Source organism: Cheilinus undulatus, linkage group 16 (genome assembly GCF_018320785.1).
Source record: "Cheilinus undulatus linkage group 16, ASM1832078v1, whole genome shotgun sequence".
NCBI lineage: Eukaryota > Metazoa > Chordata > Actinopteri > Labriformes > Labridae > Cheilinus > Cheilinus undulatus.
The window spans coordinates 14326043-14348607 of NC_054880.1; the positions used below are offsets into that span (position 1 = coordinate 14326043).

The 22565-nt window shown below is 39.0% G+C and overlaps 1 protein-coding gene across 6 annotated transcripts in view; it reads right to left on the reverse strand.

Moving 5' to 3' along the window:
• Positions 1-22565, reverse strand: part of LOC121523931 (MAP7 domain-containing protein 1-like) — a 62078-nt gene that overhangs the window by 28724 nt on the left and 10789 nt on the right. For all 6 annotated transcript variants that reach the window (XM_041809012.1, XM_041809009.1, XM_041809013.1 and 3 more), the window contains exon 2: positions 2660-2875. In XM_041809012.1, the coding sequence (XP_041664946.1) occupies positions 2660-2875 (216 nt within the window). The remainder of the gene's footprint in view (positions 1-2659; positions 2876-22565) is intronic.

A 22565-nucleotide genomic window follows, 5' to 3' on the forward strand; every position in this document is an offset into this window, starting at 1 on the left:
GGAAAGAGCCACAGGCTGGATTTGAACCTGGGCTGCCTGCATACATGTGGTCCCTCTTAACTACAAGGCCATCTGCTCCCAAAAGTGTGCTGAACAACAAGTCTGTCTTTCCATTACCAGACAACCTCAAACTCCTAATGTTCATGCACCTTTTTGCCAGTGTGATCAGCAGTGTTCATCAGCACCAATCCTGATTATTTCAAAGGCACATGGGTCTTTATAACTTTCTCATCTCAAAGTGTGCTGTGAAAACCCCCGACTGAAGAGCCGCACACTCTGTTTAAAAACCAGAGACCCCTGGGGTGCTCAGTGCTGAGCCTGTCTCCTCGCTGCAGCCGTTCATCCCTTCTTCTGTGCTATGTAATATGCATGCCGCGCTTCCTCACCCAATCATACAGGGCCCTGCAGCACTTGAGCATGGTCTCCATGGCAACCTGAATGTGCCCACCTTTAGGAGACTTTCTTAAATGGCTAGTCTGGTTCGTACGCAGCCATTGTGAAGAGTAGAGAAAATTAAATGTCATCAGCCTGGAGGTTCTGGTCCAGTTGAGATGCAGCGTAATGCACCAATCCTTCACCCTCCTTCTCCATCAGTCCTTCACACTAAGAGACCTGTTTTCACCAGGGTGAATGGTGATTTGACATTCTTCTAGATCCATCTTTAAGAAGGGAACAACTTGATATACATCAAAACTTCCATAAGAAAAACTGTATGAAAAAATGCACATTTACGTTTTTACATATCTAAGGAGTTAATTTTCTCTTGAAATCAAGGTCAGACATAAAAAAATGAGCAGGAACATGCCCTACCTTGATTTACATTTCACTTTTAATCATCCTTTTATTCTCATAATGCTTTTATACTTCTTAATGTGTTCTTGCGTGTTGTTAAGTGCAAAAGCAACATGCAACAACATGGAACAGGTTTTAATGAGAAAATAAACAAGCTCACGGCCAACCGCAGTCACAATACCAGCAGCAGCAGGATGAAAAATTGCTGATTCCACAGTTTACACTTCATCAGCCATTAAAAAATAAATACTGGAAAAAACACCATTATTATACTGAAATAAGACAAAACTGCAGCAGTTTTATCAGCCTCCGATATGGAAAACTAGTCTGTCTTTTAAATCTTAACCCTTCTAACAGCATTATAATAACTTTTTCTGTTCACTGTGTTCATTGTCAGGCACTCACTCTTACTCCAGTATCTCTGCTGGATCACTCTGCCTTATTTACTGTTTCATCTAAGGAACACAGTGTACAGTCTTAGCTACCTCTAATGCTGCCTCAAAATCAAACAGACAAGCACCAGTGTTTCACAGCACATACATTCATCTCTAGTTTTATACCAGAAAGATGCTTGTCTTTTCAGAATATAGAGAAAACTACCTGTAGCAACATCCAAGATTAGAATAAAAAATGATGCAAAATAACAAAAGTTCAGTTCCTTAAGTGGCCACTTGAGGCTGCCTCCAAAAGGGAGTCAATCCTCATAAGACCCCATATCAAACTGTCAAACTGTACGGCAGAAATAAAAATGTTTAAATAAAAACACTTAAATACAGATCCTCAGAGATCAAAGTAAACTAAAACAGTCTATTTATACTTACTAAGTAATTAAAAAATGCAAATACAGTAAAATTAAACCTTTTCTTTAAACTTAGAATGCCCCTTGTTTTTGATACTTCTCTTATAATATATTCTGGTTTTACTCTACTTTAAGCCCGTCTGCTTTTGCAAGAATGACTTTTTTCATCTTCATAAAATGGCACTGCAGTTTCTAAAATGAACCAACAGTGAGAGTAAAGCAGCGTTACACTCCTTAAGCAGCTGTCTGAAGCCTTCATTGTCAGCACCATTTTTTGGCTAAAGACCTGACATATAAATCATGAAGTGCTGTTTATGAATTCCTTATCCTGTTTAGAAGTTGAGGGAAATTTTTACTCAACAGTGTCATTCAGTGGTTGGGATGACACAGACTAGCTCAGTGAGCCTAGCTGTTGTGACTAATTAGCCTGGTGTTGTTGCAGAGTTTTACCTTGTTTATTGCACAACTTACATTAATCATGTCCAGCTCCTGACTTTCTGGTGTTTGTAGAAACCTGAAATCATCTAGTTTCTTTGCCTTCATTCTTACTGGCAATCGACAGACTACTATCCATGTTACTATTGAGTACCACCTCTAACTTGTTTTGGAGTGAGGCTTGTGCTGCATAGTGCAGTTTAGCACCTGCTGCCATCTGCTGGCTTTCTTGTTAACTGCCCCCTGAGACATATACATTTAAAAACTCTCATCACAGCATTTATGTCCAAATTGATAATGTAATATCTGTATCGACACTTGTATCTGCAAGGAACATGTGACGATACATTGCCATATAAAATTTTTTAGTGCAGGCCTACAGTGGATACAGCTTGAAAAAATGGGGTGAGAGAGCGTAGGGAATAACGAGTGAAAAAGGAGCAACAGGCATCCAAAACAGGCTGCTCACTTCTAGGAAAACAGCCTCCATACATGGAGCATGCAGACATACTGTAAGGTAACCAGCACCTCTTAAATGTTGCATTAACCTCTGCAAGAGTGTTTTGAAAGTGAAACCAACCCTCATTCTTTTGACTCTTAGATGCTAATGAACAAACAAATCCATAACTCTACCTTTCTTGGGCTGTGGGCTGCTGCCGCTGCCAGGGGTGGATGGCCTGACATCTGTCTTGGAGGAGGCGTCTGTCTTGGTGGGGGTCTCTGTTTTGGGGCTGGAGTCTGTTTTAGGGGAGAGGTCTGTGATGGCTGAGTCGTCTGACATCAGGGGGTCTTTTTCTGAACTTTTGTCTCCATTCTGGATGGACTGAGAGTTCGTCTGTAGGGGCAGAGCTGGAAGACAGAAAAATATGAAATGATTGATGAAACTTCTCTTTCCTTGTGCTGTCATGATGCTTTTCGCCATATTTGTCTTCTTTTTGTTACGTTATTCATTTCCCTAAAGTTTTCCCTCTCTGGGGCTTTTCTTCCAATAAACACCAATGATTTTACTCCACACTTATTGCTGACATACTGCCACTAAAAACCTTAAATACCCTTTGTGACTGCATTAACACAACACTCGCACTGCAGATATCACCCGCATCTTTTTCACAAGTTAAACCCCCCTCTTGTCCTTGAGTGTTTCAGTCATACAGAGGAAACACCTCCTGACAGCAGTGTTAAAACACCAGCAGCAGGTGAGACACAAGAGTGGGAAAACTCTTAGCTATCTTTAAAGGAAGCAGCAGAATCACTGTAAAAATACGACAGAGAGGCCGAGATATATGCTGACTTTTCCTGTAGGAGCAGAGGGAATCAGCAGAGGTTGTTGTGTAAGTCTGTCTTGGCACACTCCCCTTAAAAATACTCTTACATAGTGATTGTCAGGGGGATAATTAATGATAATAAGCTTAATTATCCCCATAGAGCTGCTTGAACTCATCTGTAAATCCTTCGACTTCGCTGTTAAGCACATAATGCTCATGGCTGCTCAGCTGAAAAAAAATAAACAAGCGGTTTAAATAAATAAATAATGCTTACAGTCAGTCTGAAATTGATGTCAGGAGTTTGTTCCAAGACGTATTTTTCAGGGATGTCCAAGGTACAGTAAGACACATTCTGCATGAGTTACAACAGTATGGCTTCACAGTCACAGTGAAGAGAGTGGGTATTAGATCTGCCTGAATTAGGGCTCAATGAGGTTAGATAAAATATTTAATTGTGATTTTTTAATCGTACTGCATATATATATATATATATATATATATATGTATATATATAACATTTCCCTATATAACAAAAGGTAACTAATAAGTGTGTTTGTCGATGATTTATTTATTTTCACCCTTTGAAAGCCTAGGGCTCTTAAACATAAACAAGGCATGGTCTATTGTGTTACCTATTGCGGGGATGCGCAAAAAAATATGCAAGCCTCTCAAAAAAACTATTCAAGCCCCAAAACAACCACAAGAAAAAATAGCCTTAGTTGGCTGTAGAGCCCGACCGATTGATCGGTGGGCCGATTAATCGGGCCGATTTTAGCGTATCACAGATCAATCAACATTGGCCAATATGTAGCCGATATATTAACCCTTAGAGCTCACGCAGCACAGATACGTGTGGCAGGCACGTCCCTTTATAAATCACTTGGTAACCTTTGAACCGTAAGTCGTGGGCACTAACATTTTCTAGTGAGCCCAGATTTGACTTACCAGAGTCTCTGAGGACAGTGTTGTCCTATACAACAATACGTGACACTGTTTAAAAAACATTGATAACTTTTGAACTGTAAGTCATAGAAATCTTTTAATAATCGTAATCTTTTTTTCCACTGAAAGTTGACTATTTTGCCGTTCATTTGCTACCATCAATGTCTCCGTAGCTCTACAGGACACCGTTGTAGTGAGCCCGAAAGTTTGGTGACTTTTCAGGGTCTTTGGAGATTAAATCCACAGCGTTACATCCGATAATAAGCGTCTTTTTATCCATTTTTAATCCATTTTCGACCATGTACTTTGACTTTCTTCAGTGGGCAGCCATATTTGTTGACATGCAAAGCATTGTGGGAGTTGTAGTTGACCAGTTGTGTCTCTACTGCTTAGAGGTGTAGATATGCAGGAGTCAAAAATAAACAATGATAAATGCAACTGTTAATTCACATGCCCACCATTATCTAATAAAAGACTATTATACAGCGTCTTAACGTCGTCTAAGTTGCATCTTTGTGAAATAAACAAAGATAATATAAATATAAGAATTTATGTTCATCTACAGTATCTATCCTGTGTATATCAATGTTCTTATTTCATATATTGGCTGATATATCGGTTATCGACCAATATATTGGATATCGGCCTTTTTTAGCCCCCAGTATCGGTATCGGCATTGGCCCCAAAAATCCCATATCGGTCTGACTCTGGTTGGCTGCCATTTTTTTTTAACAAAATAAAGTTAGAAGGAATCCAACGACAATAGCCCATCATATAACAGAGAGCGGGCCTCATAAAAAAAAAAAAAAAAAAAAAAAAAAAAAACCAAAAAAAAAACCCACTCACAATGTCATGCCAGTAGTTACTGTTGTGCAGTGCAGAGTAAGACGTGTTTAGTGTCTTTATTAAATGCCAACATCAGATCGACTTAATTCCCCGTGATCGACCACATTCTTAACGACCAATTGATCGATCATCGATTAACTGTTCCCATCCCTACCAGGAATACTAATTAACCAGTGACTGGACATTCCAGACACAGGTGTCTTTAGACTGCAATCACATGAGAGACATTTACTGCATGCAGGTGATCCTCATTTCACTAATTGTGAGACTACTAGCACCTCTGTTGAATTACGTAAGTCACTCTAAAGGTGGTGAAATATATGCAGTCATTAATTTTACATTACATATTTTGATTAATTGGCATTTCCTTGCAGAGATCTTTTTTCACATTGACAGTGAAGAACTGTTTGAACTGTTTTGTGTCAAAAAAGCCAAATTTATTGACCATGGTTGATTTATAAAAATCAATAAAAGGTCAAACATCCAAGGGAGTGAATACTTTTTATAGACATTGTATGAAAGGTGCTTTATAAATAAACACTCGTATACTTAAACATATAAATACACATCCCTTGCATTATTTTAAGCATGAAAGCACATTATGTACTCTTATAGATGACAAAAACAGCAGCTAATCCTGTAATTAGGGAGCAGAAACCAGGAGGATTTTAGCTTTGAAGTCATTAAATTATGATCAAAACAGTGAGTGGTTAATTTTCTTTTGGTTGGCTTATCTTTGCAGCTTTACATCTTAGTGGTACATCAAGGGAAGTTGGATTCTTTACAAGGCTTGCAGAATTTTGTCACGTTATATCTACTTCCTTTAATTTTTACTTAAGACATTCATTGACTCCCCAAATAATCTTTGACAGTTAAAACTTCTTTTTTGACTCATTTTTGGATTAGTCAAACCTTTCATTTATGTTTTATGTAACACTAAAGTCTGTGAAAAAACTTCACATGAGAACTCAACTTTTAAAGTGCACACACAGATCTGCTTATGAGGCTTGACTTCCTGAACTCTGACCCTGTCGGAAGGAGAAAGCCACAAAAAACATCCTGTTTGATTCCCTCTTCCAAGTCTGTTTTACACTCTGCAGACCCGCTGATACTGTCTCTGAGATCAGCTGCTTCTCTGCCTTCGTCCTGCTCTAATTGTTGCGCTAAAGAAGGAAGCTGTGGAAGGAAAGATGGAGAAAAAGAAGAGATAATAAGACAAGGAAAGAAGAAGAAGATAAAAGACAAACAAGGAAGAGGGACAGAAGAAAAAGAGAAGGACAAAGAAGGATAACACTAAGAAGAAGGGGGGACAGGCGAAGAAGGTAAAGAGGAGAGAAGGAAGCAGAGGAAAGGGATAAAAAATAGAATGATAAAAAATAGGACAACTAAAGGAAGAAGATGGAGGAGGAAGAGAAGAAGCAAAAAAGATAAAGAAGTAGAAGAGCGAGAAAAGAGACAAAATGTGCTCTTCTCCAAGGACACATGGAGAGTGAGAGCAGTGATTTATAGAGAAAGGAGAGCTGTAGGACAATGAGAGAGGGAGAGAGCAGTGAAACTGGTGCAGCAGCCTGTTTTATAATGACAGAGGGGGGAAAGGGAGTTTAGGATTTAAAGAGAACAAAAAGAAAAGAGATAAAGACAGTGGCAACAAGAGGAATAATGAGAGGGGAGCACAGAGATACAGAGTTAGGAAGGTGAAAGGCGGCCAACATCGGGCAGATGGAGCATGACGCTCTCCTCAGGCCCGTCCAAACACTCGCCGAACCGCATAAATCACAGATTAACTCTTGGCTCCTCTCCATTCACCCCCACTGTACTCTAACTAGCAGCTTAATGCACAGACTGCTACTACGGTGTCCTAATTGAGGAATAATAGGATGTGACCGGGAGCCGCGTGAGTGTTTGGATAACAAGAGAGAAAAGATGTTGTTCAAACTGCTCGTACCTGGTGTTGAAAAAAGGATTAGGATTTGGCAAAAAGAGGATTGCAATGTCCCTGCACTCCTGAGAAGATTATTTTGTTCTCCAAGTGAAGCTCACTTTTTGAGTTGGACCTCTTCACCACCAACCTTATAAGGACGTCCGAGGTACAGAGTCTGAGGAAGGAATGGTTAGGACGAGGAGGATCACTGCAGTTTCTATCATTTTTAATCTTCTAGAGCATGAAACACGATAAAAACCCAGTGTATTTGAGGTCTCACACCTAAAATCAGGCATACACTACAAGATAATCTTAAAGATTTTCTTTATTCCTCCCTTTTGACCAAGGCAAGGCAAAGTTTATTTGTATAGCACATTTCAGCAACAAGGCAATTCAAAGTGCTTTACAAGTCAACAAAGCCTGATTATCTGATGGTTATAAATTTGATTTTGTCAGTAGGGGTGGGAGAAAAAATCAATACTGCATAATATCGCGATATTTTGTCTGGTGATATATCATATCATCTTGTCCACCAAGCATCAATTTTTTTTTTTTTGTTCAAATTAATGGCTATATGAACTGAATTCTATGATAATGGAAAAATAAAATCAATTGTTTGGACAGTTGTTTGTCCAGTGAGGTTGGCAGAGGTGAAGGTCACAGAGCAGGAGAAAGTTAGTACAACCAATATGGCAGCACCAGGGGAAGGACTTTAGGAATGCAAGCAGGGCACGAAGTAAATGGACATGACACATTTGCAAGAGAATGCTACACGAAAATAAAATACTGCAGAAATACGACAAACATCAGGGCAAGACTAACACTAACTCAGCTGAACAGTTAAAAAATGGTATAGATCGCAATATACTGCAATATATGGTATCGCAATACTCCATGTAGCCTTTCACAAAATTTTTAAAATTGCAATATCAAATCGTGACCCAAGTATTGTGATAGTATTGTATCGTGGGGCCACCAGTGATTCCCACCCCTAATACATATTGTATCGCCAGATTCTTGCAAATACACACCCCTAGTTTAGAACTAAAAAAAAAAAAAAAATGATTAAGAATGAGGGTAGCCAACCTAATTCTGGTGCCTATTACCAGGGGATCTATCTAAAATCTTTTAGACAGCTAGTCAAGTGGATCCGTAGTTGTTATCATTAACTTTTAATAAAAATGTAAGCTTGTGAGCATGAACTAGGAGTAAACAAAACCTAGATCATGCCCAATAGACCTGTAGCAGACAGAACATCAGGTGGATCTAATGACATGTGCATGCCAGCTATTAAAGCAGGAACACTTGAGCATTCACAAAATTTGTCCAAATATTTACTGATATGTGAAGGGATCTTTTTACACATGCAAAAGCAGTTCTGCATCAGTAATATCTCCATAAGATTCAAGCTTCTATTGAACAAAACAAATTTAGGATTTTGTCTTTGCATTCTTGTACAGGAGTTAACAAGAGAAAGACTTAAATCATTTTAGTCACTGAAATATAAGCAGAAACTTTTAAACACGTCTGTAGTAAACTGATCTGAACAGAAGGTCAAGGACAGAGACGACTTCTTTCTGCTGTTTCGTTGCAAAGAAAAGACAACAGAAGACCTCTTGCAGCAGAAGACGCCAACCTCACATGACTCTTCACTGCTGAGTAGTTATTACAGTAAGCACAGCATGGGTGTGGCTGTTGTGTATTTTCTTGCAGCTTAATGGTACTGTAAGAGAGGGGTGATGACAGCAGTTGTGTAATGGTAGACCACACTATAAACTTCTGTGGGAGGCAGAGACAATTATTTGCAATAAAGTCGAGTCAAGCTCAACTGAATTTTCTGAAAGGCTTCACAGCAAGAGTCTGACTTTGTTTAGTGCTGACAGCAGCTTATGGTAGCTACTGGTAGCAATTTTACTAATAATGAACTTGCATTACTGAGTCAGATCATTGTTCTTCTGCATCTTTATAAGACTTGCCTTTCCAGTAGTGTTTATTACAAATACACAAATGTGATTGAGCCTATACCTGAAACATATTAAGCAGTGGAGGCATGCAGTTTATGCAAAAATAAAGCATTTCTTGAAGGACTTTTATGTGCATGAGCATGATTGCTCCCATTTCCATCACTGGTCCATTTTCATATAAGCAACATCACTCCATGCCTGAGCATGACTGTATATAAATACAGTTTCAGTAGGTGGTGTGTATGTAGTTGCTTTGTAAATCTGCCAAGAAGAAAAAATAAGATGAAGCAACCATGGCTGCTACTCACGTCATCAACTGAGTGCTGTTTGTCCATACACATGAAGGAGACCATCCTTTTACGAGTGTTTTTATTCATTTTAAGGCACCAACAAAACCCTCTTCCCAGTTCCCCATCTACAGTGCAGCTTGAAAGATGAAATGGGCCTGTACTGCATTTCGACATTTTCGAAATTGAGTGTTTAGTGTTATCAGGCAGGCCATATAATTGAGATCAACTGATCTCACACAAGCCCTCATCAGCTGGCAGCAAGCTGATCCTCTTCTAGGCACGTGATTGGCTAATTGCACTCCTGCTGCCTTTTTTAAGCTGCTCTAGCCTGATACTCTTTACTGCCACTTTTTGCAACCCTCCTCCACCCCAGCTCCTCATTTATTCAGCATCTGACTTCATCATTGTCAATCTGTTGTCACTGATGTCTGCTCTGCTCTGGCTCCTTGCTGCTTCTCTCCCTGCCTCAGACTTTCCCTGTAGGCACAGGAAGGGCAGGAATGCGTGCTGTTCCTGCGTGATGCTTTCCACGTAGGCTCGCAGAAAAGTTTCAGTTTCTGTTTGTTCCAACATTGAAGCAATCCCAGGAGAGCCACACAGCTAAACACAGAATAATGACAATAAATGCAAGCTAATAACTGCTTATAAAGAGAAAAATATTTACAACTGCAAATCATGTATGTTTCTTGACAAAGAAAAAATGGCTTTACACTTGCAGAGCTCCATTATATTCTAAGTTATTTATGAAGCAGTCTAGGACTGGTTGTTGATAAGGCATATGTCTACAATACACCAACAACTACATACTTAATTGTAGTTGTGGTAAGTCTTGAAATGGGATGATGCCTTTGCAGCTTTCAACATATTCTCTGTTTTTCCCTGTGACAGTGGTGACACTAAACGCAGCCTTGCAGAAATATGTCAGTGCTAAGTCAACAAGTGCGTCTTATCGTGTGATCGTTCTTTCATGTGACAGGCTCTATTTAACACAGAAACACAAATTCAGCATGATGTTCACCCGTCTAGCTCTCCCCCCCGGGTTCTCGTCCCTCCACAGCCGTCCCAGGTTTCTGTGCCACTGTGACAGACTCCAGTTTAAAAATAGCGTTAAGCACCATACTGAGAATGTCGGCCATAAAAGGGGGTTTGGCTTCTGTCGAGGCACCCTGCGACGGCACAGTGACCGCAGACTGCAGCATGTGTTTCACCGGGTCTGATGTGCACACTGGCCAGGACAACTTTACTTTGTTTGAAACGGGACAGATTTGCTAATAATATCCAAATCCAGATTAAACCATTGGTAAAATAAAACTCGGAGGAATTTCAAAATGTTAACCTGCCAAAGCAGGCCATTTTGAGCTGAAATTAACCACATACAGTCGGGAAAAATAGCTCATCTCACAAAAAAATCAACAAATTGTGGATATTTATTCTTCTAATAACCTTATATAATACTTATAACACGACATTTACCAAAAACTATGTAGGAAAGCCCCTGGGTTGATTCCACAAAGTCATGTCTTTGTTTCCTGAACTTGTCTTCCTTTTTTCATTTCCTTTCCTTCAGTTATTGCTTGTGTCATTCATATTCCTATTATTGTTTCTGGCATTGCTTCAAAAAGTTGGTATTATCTGTTCTTAGTTTTGTTGCTGTATGTACATTTCCCTCTGTGTGCGTCCCTGTATCTCACTCATCTCCTCTCTATCCTGCTTTTTCTTTTTGCCTTTGTCTCTCTCTCTCTCTCTCTCTCTCTCTCTCTCTTTCTATATATATATATATGTTTTTATAATTTTTTAGCCAATGCAGTTCTGGCAGGTAGCCATCTGTCAATGGATGTACTTCTGTTTGAGGTTTCTGCCTGTCAAAGGAAGCTTGTTTACTTGTTCCTGTTGGGCCTCTGTAAATAATATTACATACACAGTTTTGTTCCACTTCAGAATAAAACAAGAACTTCCTAAAATGCAAATGACATCAGTCCAGTCCTAAATGTCCATACTTTGAACTTAAACATCAATAGTCTGCAGGTGACCTGGCCCTCTTAGGCAAAAATAGGGTTAAAAATGTCAAAAATGGGTTAACAGAGGCAAAAATAGGCTAAAAGTGGCAAAAATTGTTGTACAGTGTCAAAAATGGGCAGAAAATGTGGAGAAAAGGGATTCAAAAGTGTCAAAAATGAGTCAGAAATGCAGAAAGTGGCAAAACGTGGTTCAAAGTGGCTAAAACATGCAGAAAAGTGGTGAATAGGGTTACAGTTGAAAAAATGAGAATAAAAATAGCTAATTGGAGTTACAAATTGAAAAATTTGGCATAAAAAGTAGCGAACAGGGGTTAACAGTGGCAACAGAGGCAACAATGGGTGGGAAGTGGCAAAAAGGAATTAAAAGTGGCATAAACCCACAGAAATGTGAGCAAAACTGATGAAATGTGGCACCAAGACTGGCACTAATGCTACTGCTCCAACATACATACAATGATACCACCAAAAAAATCACAACTGGGAAGAGCCCATTCTCTGGATTTGACAAGGGCCCCGTGAAATCTGTGGGCAGGCCTGATAGGGATGTACGATACTGGATTTTCACTGATGTGCCAGTATTTACAAATGTATTTTAGAGGATACCAATATTGATGCCACTATGTATATAAATGTAGTTCAGTCCTGAAGCCTCAGTCCATAAGACAAAATCTGAAGTCAAAGGGATGAGGATGAAAAAAGACAAAGGCTCCAGGTGCCGATGATTTCCAGGCCCTAGGCACAAGCTCCTGATTACTCACCACATCCACCTTTTATTTCACCCTCTGTGGACTTTGTTATTTTCTCAACAGATTATTTTCTCATGCCTCTGGTATTACGCAAGGACATCCAGACACAACCAGGGTCGTGTTCACCTCCTGCTCAATAGTGCCCACAGGCAGCTTACTTGCCCCATCTACGCCTTACTTTAGCCTCAATCTTTGGCCTAGACATGGCTGCACAGTACTGTAAGTCTACTAGTCCTACCTAAAACTACACAACACACCTTACACACTAGGCCATCTGCGCCCCAACTCTCATTTCTCTAAGGAGACAGGTGTGCCTGCAGGCTGGCGCATTGGTATTTACACTGCTTAGAAGGTACGCAACCTGTATATGAACAAGCTTAGCAGAAGTCGTATGTCCTCCTTTGTAATGCCTCCTCTAAATATCAGGAACACGCTGTGCCACAGTTTTTAGATGTCATTTTCTACCTCCTCAGAATAGGAACATCAAGCTTTGTGCTTGACAATAGGGCTGGGTTAAAAAAAATTGATTTTCCAAATCAGATTGATTTTTTATTTAAATTTTCCATATTGATTCATTTTATTCAAAGATTGGTCTTTTATTAAGACTGTTAAGTCTATGTTGCACTTTATTATGTTGATTGATCAAATGTATTGGTCAATAAAAAGTATTTTGAGGAAGGAAGTTTGGGGTCAGTTTTTAGTGTGAACTTGAATATTTTAAATACTGGGCCTAGTTAGAAGGTTTCTTATTAATAATTCAACTGAAAGTAGAATTTCTGCCATTAGTTCTCTAAGACTCCCTTTCATATTCAAGCAAAACAGATACTGTAGCTGAAATATCCCTCAATGAGTCGATATTGAATCGAATCGGAAATCGAATCAAATCGGGACCTTGTGAATCGAAATCGAATCGATTCAGGAAACCCGTGGCAATACCCAGCCCTACTTGACAAGTCCTCATTTTATGACAAAGACACCCACAGACATTAACAGGAGCTCAAGTTTATTTGCTCTTTAAACATCTTGAGCCAGAACACAAAAATGACAACCATATCAGGTGGAAAATAGGACAATTGTTTTGCACTGGGCGTGCATAAGGGTCCTTTGATTCAGAGGATTGTGTGCAAATTAAAAATCCAAATCTTGAGTTGAAAAATCTTTGTAATCATTTTTTTAAGTATGAGAGGTTCAGATGTTAATTTTGTGTGAAGCAGGTCACAGTCTTTTGTTTAGAGTAATGCATGTTGCACATATATGTCTGTGTGTCTTTGTGATGAGTGGGACACGCAGGATCTGGGTCAGGCCAACCTCAGGAATCCCTGGCATCCACATTTCTCCTGCACGTGTTTATACAGTGAATGTGTGTCTTTTGTATGTGTATGCACAGCCTGCATGTGCCAAGGAATCAAAGGATTAAACTCATCCTAAAAGAGAGGAGATTAAATACTGTATGTGTAGTAAAAGCTATGGGACATTGTCTAAGAGATTTCACTTCCACTAAATGCATAAACGCAGATTAAGTGAGTCCAGGAATCTGCAATATTTCAATCAAAAACAGGCATTTTGCTCATTTCTTTACCATCTGCAGGCTGTGTTTGAAGGCTTACACGATGTTTAACAGCCCTTGAGTCCTTGTAGAACACCTCCTACCACCACCTCTTCCTCTATGGATGGAAAAAACGGAAACACTCTTGGGCAGCAAGTATCCACACCCCAGGGAAAAACAGAGGAAGAACATTCCTGGGATACTAATCGAAACAATAGCCAAAACACATGCCTCAAGTTAAGATTTTTGGAGATCTACAACTGATTTGTTAAATCTTCATAAAGTAAAGTTACTACATGCAGTCTGATTAACAGTAAAGGCTTTCTTCAATTTTGGGCTCAACAAGATAAAATAAGATGCATGTTGTTCTCTTCCTCAGCTACATCTCACGACAAACAGGAATAAGGTCTTAAACCAAAAGGTCAATGAGTCTAAAATCAAGCATGCATGAAACCAAAACAGCCTATAAACAAAATGTCAACCAAACCGCTGCCTTTGAGGGTACAGATAACTCCAGGCCTGCACCGACAAACGCTCCCCGAACCTTTGAACCCCTATGATTCTCCTGTTACGGCAAGAGAGGACGGCAGACCAACAGCTGTGTTTGTTATGAGTTCCAGGTCACAGCGACAAGCAACAACAACATCCACAGCTACTAATCACTGTCAGGGAAGAAATGTAGCTTCTCTGAGCTGATGAAAGAAGAGAAACATTTATTTTACAGCAAGGTTTCAATTAGAGAGACCTGTGAGTCAGCTGTTATGGATAATCCTTATGTTTTGTCTATGGATCTCTGAAAGCAGAAGTGTCACTAATAGCAGCTTTCTTTGGCTAACATGGCTATACCTTTTAGGCATTCTGCTCTTTTGGGACATTTTTTAACCCATGGCTGTTAAGTTTCACACAGAAATAGACAAAAAATCTCTTCTTACTTTCAGCCAAAAAGGGTAAATTTCACCAGAAGTGTTGAGCATGTTTTATAAGATTCAGCTAGCGAACAAAGCTCAGCTAGCCACATTAACACTTAAACTTAACAACTAGTTTATTGGTAGAAAAAAATGTAGTAATGTGATTAAAAATGGCTCTTGTCGAGTTTTGATTGTGGACCTACAAAAAGGGTCAGATAAGATGCATAGTGTTAAAGACAACGGCTAAAGCTAATAAGTCTATGAACACACAAAATTAATGGGGCACGTACACTACATGAAGAGCCAGTTAGCCATGTAATAAACATACTTTTTAATAATAAACTAAGATGTGTTAAAAAATCTTTTAAAAATAGCCACTACCACAATCAGGCTGGCTAAACTTGCTAGCTACATTTAGCTAGTAAGCCAAACATGATTATAGTTGCTGCTGGCTTCAGAGAAAAAAATAGGTAATAAAAATATCACTTAAATCAAAACTAAGATGCACTGAAACATAATTATCCTCTTAGTAATTAACACTAAAAAAGTTGTTGGGCAAGTTGGTTAGCTGTAGTTACAAGCTACTTTGACCTTTAAGCCAGTGAGCCAAACATCATGATGCTTGCTGACTTAAGAGTAAAAGAAGTATTTATATGTTATTAAATAAACATAGATGTACTGAAACACAAATATCCTATCATTATTGACTGAAAAAGTAGTTAAACAGGTAAGCTAGCTGTGCCAAGCTACTTACAGCCTTATAGCTAGTTAGCTCAACATGATAACAGTTGCTTCTGAATTCGGACATACTTTTCTAAATAAACAATTATGTACTGATACAGAATCATCCTAGCAGTGTTTACTACTAAAAAAGTAGTTTCACAGGTAAGCTAGCTGTATTACTTAAATGCAGTTAGCCTTATGTGCTAATAGTTGCTTCTGACTTTAACAAAAAAAAAAAGTAGTAAACATGATTATACTTTCAGATATTAAAACTAAAAAAGGAGCTGGAAAGGCTTGCTGTAACTGGCTACATATAGCTAGTTAGCCAAACATGATAACAGTTGCTGATGATGTTTTTTAAAAAAACAAAGATGTAGTGACACATAACTATCCTATCAATAATCAATACTTTAAAAAGTAGTTGGACAGGTAAGCTAGTTTTACATCGCTATTTATACTTTCAATTACCATTTAAAAAAGGAATTGGACTAGTAGACTTGCTGCACTTACTAGCTAATTATAGCTAGTTGGCTAATACATGCTAACAGTTGCCACTTTGGAGCAAAAATAAATAAAACTATTAAATTATAATAAAAACTACTTCTTTAACATTTTTTTAATCTATGTTGACTTACAGTAACGCTGACATGTTTTTACATTGCAACCTACTGGCTAGCTTTGTTAGCTGGAGATGCAAGGTTGACAGAGGTACAAAGTCAATGGTTTGAGGAATACTTCAGATGGTTACTTTAAGTTTTAACTATTCATTGTTATTTAACACTTTTCAGTTCTAAGATTCTGTTAATTGCATATATTTTAAAATTTTAGAGAAATAACTCAAAATTTTCTGTAACACAGAGTCAACTGAAGGCTCTTGTATCAGGGGGGTCCAGTCTAGAGTCAGGTCCTCGGCTTCTTTCCCTGTCAGTCCCCACTCTTTCTTCTCTGTTTTCTTGTCCATCCACTGGTCTATCTAAATAAAGACAAATATCCCCCCATAAAAATACAAATGTAAAAAATAACTGAGTGAACAGTTGTTCTACAGGAACCAATGTCTGTCTCTGCACAGTCATACCGGACTAATAAGGACAGAAGATGCTGGTCTTTAACTGTGAAAATCCATTGTTGGACTATTCTATAGTTATCTTAGCCCTCCCCTCATCATAAATACGGGGCACAAACAGGAAAGACTATAAAAAGCAAAACTATGTACTAAAGGCAGTTCTTAGTCTGAACATTAGAGTTGAAAAAGTTCAGTTCAAATGACAAGAGGCACGCAAACAGGATGTAAGCTACTCCTCTCCAGTCAGGAAGAAACTGCAGATGCTGTTAGCCACAAAGAAGTGGGTTACCCAGTCACAAAGACATCAAACAGAGACAAACATGAATCATAAATGGATAATCTATTATTCACTTTTTCCTCCTGCTCTATTCACTAGTACAAGGCTGATACTAAAAATAAGGTTAAAGGTGCTGCAGTGCGAAAGGAGTAAAATGGGGAAGATTTCTGAGTTGCTTTTAAATGTTGACTGCTGAGAAAAGCTTTTCTTGGAGACAGAGAGAGAAAATAACTCAGGCATGGTTTGTTGTGACTGAAGCTTCAGTCAGGGCGTTTCACTTCCTCAGTCATGACCTCATCGTAGCTAATCCCAGAGATACATCAATGTTAAGAAAGGCATTTAAATGTAAATAAACAATGAGTCACCACAAGGTTTGTTTGTCTTTACATTGCGGTTATAATGATACAGTGGCTTCAAACCTCCCCAGTCATTTACACTAAGTCTACACGGCTGATGTTGCAACAGGAGCAAGGCTAAACAGAGGTTTGGCTTCTGCTTCAATGGACTGAAAAGGAGGAAAACAGATAAAAACTGCTTCAAGTTTCTAAAAAAAATGGAAGTGCCATATATTTCATGTGTGACTACATGTGGCCATGTAGTCAGTGTGTTTTGGTTGTGTTATGATGTTTGATACCAACCACGGTCCATAAGAATCTGTCATTGCCTCTTGATCTGAAAGTGTGGACAAAACACAAGCTCCCTCAGGCTGGCAGGGACCAAGTCCACATGTGGAAACCAACCTCACTGAAAACTGAACTCAGTGCAAAAACTGCAGTTCCACTTGAGGCTTGTTTAAAAAATCTAGTAGTCCCATTCTCACCCATTCAATAATGTGAATTTTTACAGCAGAAATAAACATGTTTACACCCTGGTACAAACATTAAATTTTGTCATGATCAGGGACATGGCTGATCTCACCAGTGGGTGGCAAATAGTGGCTGTTTGCCAAAAGGCTCAAGACCCAACCCAATGCCTGTTACGTGATTGGCAAAAGGTGGTTTGAGGCTAACCTGACACACCAGTTAGACTGTTTTATATGTCCATTGCATGGGATATATTCACATCCATCATAAATACATCCGGGCTAACTGCTACCTGCAGCAGCCATTATACTGGCTTACAGTCAAATCAAACCCCAGCTGGAACTATCATGCAGGTAGGGAGAAGAGCAGAAACATCTCCCCTGTCATGAAAAGTTCTCAGTGCTGTTCTTTGCTTTTTATTTAATCAAGAAATGTGGTCAAGTTCTGATAAAACTGCCGCTATTCTACAGCTACATCCAAGCTACACTAGTGGTAGCCGTTGCAATCGGCTTCCAGTACAAGTAAACCGGTAGCTACCACCTCAAATGACACTGATTGGTCAGATCTGTTTTCAGATCGGGCACAATCGTTTCAGATCGGAGCTTCGTGAGATGGATTTGTTTGATGAGAGACATGGTGTCTGGCCAATCTTTTCCATGTCAGTCTAAGGCAGCATTTCCAACATGGTGACCACTATCATTGGGCTTTAAAAGTCCACTTCAGAAACCAATGGGTGACACCACTGAGACGACGTCCATGTTTTATACAATGTATGGTTTCCTGATTGTATGTAACACCAATAGGCTACTGTTGACAAGGTGCTACCATTAAAACCAGACAATTAGAATTGATGGCCTGTCAGTAAACATCACTGTCATCCATCATGCCCAAATATGGTCTTTTACAACCTATGATTTGTTTTTTTAAAGTCTCACAGTAGGTTTCTACAGCCTGTTCCCTAGGTAGAGAGCTCTGTGTAGCACACTAAGCAATGCACTCATCTGCAAATAAAGAACAGTTTTAGACTCTCTGTCATATGGCTGCTAATAATGGTGATACTACTGTAACACAATTACATTTTGTATCACCTACAGTTGTGGATATTAAACTTAAGAAATTTTCCAGAAAAAATAAGGTAATAAAGAAATCTAAAGCTTCCTTTTTAAGAAAATAATTATATAATTTTTGTGCATTGACTGATTTGTGAGCACAGGTTCTGATATCAGGCTTGTAAACATCATGAGAAATAGCGAACATTACTTTGTTGTAAATTCTTTACTTGTATTAAAACTGCTCTGCATTTCTGTGCTCTGTTGTCATGCTGGCATACTCTCTGGGATACAACAAGTGCACTCTATCCAGGATGTTAATGTGGACATGTGAGTGCCTTACATGGTGGACTATATGGTGAGCAGTGTATGTTTTTACACACAGTCCCAGTCCTCAAACCAAAGGGTGATGTCATTGTGGCTACTTCCATTTATATACGGTCTGTGGAAGGATAGTGTGGAAGGAGGACATCCGGTCCCTTGATGGGCCAAAAAAACAAGACTAAAAACACCCAGGAGACCCGTTTCAGTATCACGTGTTAGAACAAAATGTCAAAGTTGATTTAAATTGTGTCTAAATTTACTTAACTCATACCGTGTATGTAACCTGTGACACCTTCATAACAGATGTATTTGTTTGAACAGAAACCAAGATCTTTTTCTAAAGGAATTCACTCCAACAAAGTTATACAAGTCGTTTTGGGAGTTGAAGCTTTTCTGACGTAGGTTTGAGGGTGTTGATGATTTCAGTATCAGCAGTGAAACTTAGAAACAATGCTCAGTGTTGTATGGCCACAGAGGCAAATGGTTATATAACACAGAGACAACACGGGGAACAAAAAGCAGAAACAAGAAGTAAACAGAGATCTGCAGTAACAATAAGCCGCACTGCAGCTGATCCACGTCCTGTTTAATTTCTCTCATCACCACCGACCAACAGTCTCCATCACAATCTCACTACTAACTACAGCACACCTTAAAATGATCTTTTTCCTCATCTCCTTCTATAGTCACCCTTTTTCAAGAGAAGTCTGTCCAGGAATGTGCATTATTCCCCGATTCTTTTAGCTAAAAATGTGTCAGTAATAAAATTTTTGATAATGTGTTTATGATTAAAAATCAAGAATTAAGTCTCCAGAAGTGTAAATGGACCACAGCTGCCCCTCCAGTCTCTTGTTTTGGCCTCAGAAGTAGGGCATAACTCCGTCTGGCTGACTAATGTTGACCTGGCAGCACGTTGAGGTGTGATGACCGACTAAGTTTAATCTCAGCCGAGATCGGGTTTCAGCAAAGTAAGGGGGCTGTATCACATTGGTCACAGCAGGTCAACACATAATGCAATGACAACTGCAAAAATAATAGGTAACACTGTCTTCCACTGTGTCAAAAATAAGGTAGTTCTTCTATTTTAACATGCAGAAAAAATGCTATTTGCCATCCAAGAAAAGACCATTAGGAAACTATTTAGCTCCTTGAAACTGCAATATCACATTTTTTTGTGAGTGACAAAGACAAAGTCTGAGTTATGACCATAAACTGAAAAACAACAATTTATGTTAAGGTTGTCGTAAAACTACAACTACAGTGCATTTCAATAAAACAGTGCGGTTCGATTTGATTCAGTTTGGTGCAGATCTTGCTTGCATTTTCACTGCTAATGCCCATCAAGCCTTTCTCATGGTGAGGGGGATTTTGAGGGGCAGTGGCAGTGGCACACGAGATCCACAGTGGTTCCTCGGTTGAATCACTGGCTTTCAAATATGGCAGCCTTCAGACAATCCAGTGGCATCCTGACAGCAGCAAACATTTTGTTCCTGGCCTCAAACACTTGGTGTAGTTTAAATTGTGCTTTCTGGTCGTTTGGTAAAGTTTGACATTTTTGTAACCTTTGTAAATATCTCTGTTTTATGTAAATCTGTGTTCATGTTTTCTGAGTAATTCCCTTTTTTGTGAGCCCATAGCGCCTTTTTCTTTTGTATGCACAGCCTCTTGTTTGAATTTTTGTAGGAAGCCTTTTATTTGAGGATTTGTAAATAAATTCTTATTAGTTTTGCATTCGACCCAGTTTGTTAGTCCATTATGTTATACACCTACCCCCCAGACAGGTGCGTAACATAATTTGGGGGCTCGTCCGGGACAGGCTACCAGTCTTTCGTCTCCAAAAGGGTTACACATGTGATTCTATTTTAGCTTTATTTTTCAAGTCAAACAAAAAAAATAGTGAAAAGGAAACCGCCTCACATGTTAAAATAAGGGAGAAGAACTGTTCAGCTTAGCACAAAATTAGGATGTTTCTTATCTGGCTAAACGTGCATTTAAATTGTGTTTAACCTACCAGTCTAAAGTGGAGAAAATGCTTTGAAAAAAATCAAATATATCACATGGCCTTTGTGTCAGTGGGTATATATCATATGACACAGCTTTGCCGAGTAGAGTAGTGTGGCTAAAATTAGCAGTTAGCTCCTCCAGCCTTTGTCACTCTTTGCAGATTAATATCTTGCTTAATTTCATTACTTGTCACTTTGGTTAAGTAGCTAAACATGAGTTTTAAAATCTTACAGAGAACTTCATTTTCATTTTCTAGTTCAAAATACAGCCATGCTATGTTGTTCATAGGACAAGCTAAATGCTAAGCTTCTCATGTTTACATCCGGCAAAAAGCTGGGGGAAAAGCTCTGACATGAAGGCAGTGCCATTAACTGAAGCTACAGAAGCTACTAGTGGTGGGAGGCTTCGTTACAGTAAAAAAAAAAAAAAAAAAAAAAAAACATTGTACCAGGATTTCAGGTTCCATGTTTATTAAAAAAAAGATAAACAACTAGTTTCACTGATTTGTACATCTTGAGCCAGCTAATTTGATATCTGAGTTTAGCCGTTAAGCCAGCTAACTGTGCGCACTCCTGGCACAGAACATATCATATTTTGTGCTTGTGCATTATTACCGCTGTTACACAAGAAGTGAATATTATTTCAACCAATCAATGAACTGCAGTGAGTCTAGGTCCGGTCTTTATAGACAGATAAGTGTGCTTGGTACCCTGACTGAAGAGTGCCAAAAGAGAAGGGCTGTAAAAATCAGATTTTGGTTTCTTTTCAAACTTTTGACACTGGAAATGCAAGTGATTTCGTGTCTTATGAACCAAATCACACAAGGCAGCTTAGTGGAAATGCAGCTTTAAACTCAGAAACAGGTATGTGTCAATGACAAAGGTTTAGCTTGGTAAAAAAAAATGCAAGAGAAAAGACTCATTACTGTGTTTTTCTGTTATTACTTACCCTTTCTATATATGTTGACCAGCTTTATCACTTCAAATAGAAATTTTTGTCAGTCTCTGTGTTCAAGGGAACATTTTCTTTTTCTACATACACCTTATTCTTCTAATATTGACCTCTTCACCTCACAGGTCATCAGGTAACCATAAAATATTCACCTTTAAGTGAGCTAATCCATTTCTACATTTCAAATCTTTAAAATCAAAGCATCTTTTCAAATAAAAAGGACTGTAAGAGGCTGCTACAGCATCAGTTTTGCTGTTTTGCTTCAGAAACATCAAATGTTTCACTGTTTTGGAGAAAACTGCCAGAGGACAGTGATTAGCTTCACCGAGGTCAGACAGCGTCTACGTGATTTACTACAACTCTTATCATCAGACACATCAAATTTGGCATCCAGGACCGTGTCAAACATCAACTAAAAGCCCTCAAGAGAGGAGGGAAAACCTGACAAGCTGTAGCCAAAGTATATCAGTATCCTGGAGGAGAGCTTTTCAGGGATCATTACAGAGCATGAAACATAAAACACAAACAGCGAGCTGCTAACTGCGGCTCCTGCGTGGGTAATGGTGGAGGCAGAGTGGCGTCACTGTAGGAGACTGCAGAGGTAATCAATCGACTTCTGCAGCAGGAAGCGCTGCAACGTAACAGGTTTAATGCCTGTTATAAAATAGGCATCTACGCAGAGAAGAAAAACACTTGGAACGGTTTGGAAGAGCTGAACAAAGAAAACATCTGACAAACCACATGACAAAGCATCATTATACAACAAAAAAAAAGCCAAGGTTTTCTCCTTGCGACACTGTCAGATCTGCTAAAAGTCAAGATGGCTGATCAAAACATGCTTCTCTTTATTTTTATGAGTGTTGTCGTCCCGTCTTCAAGATTAAATTAGGCTGCAGCAG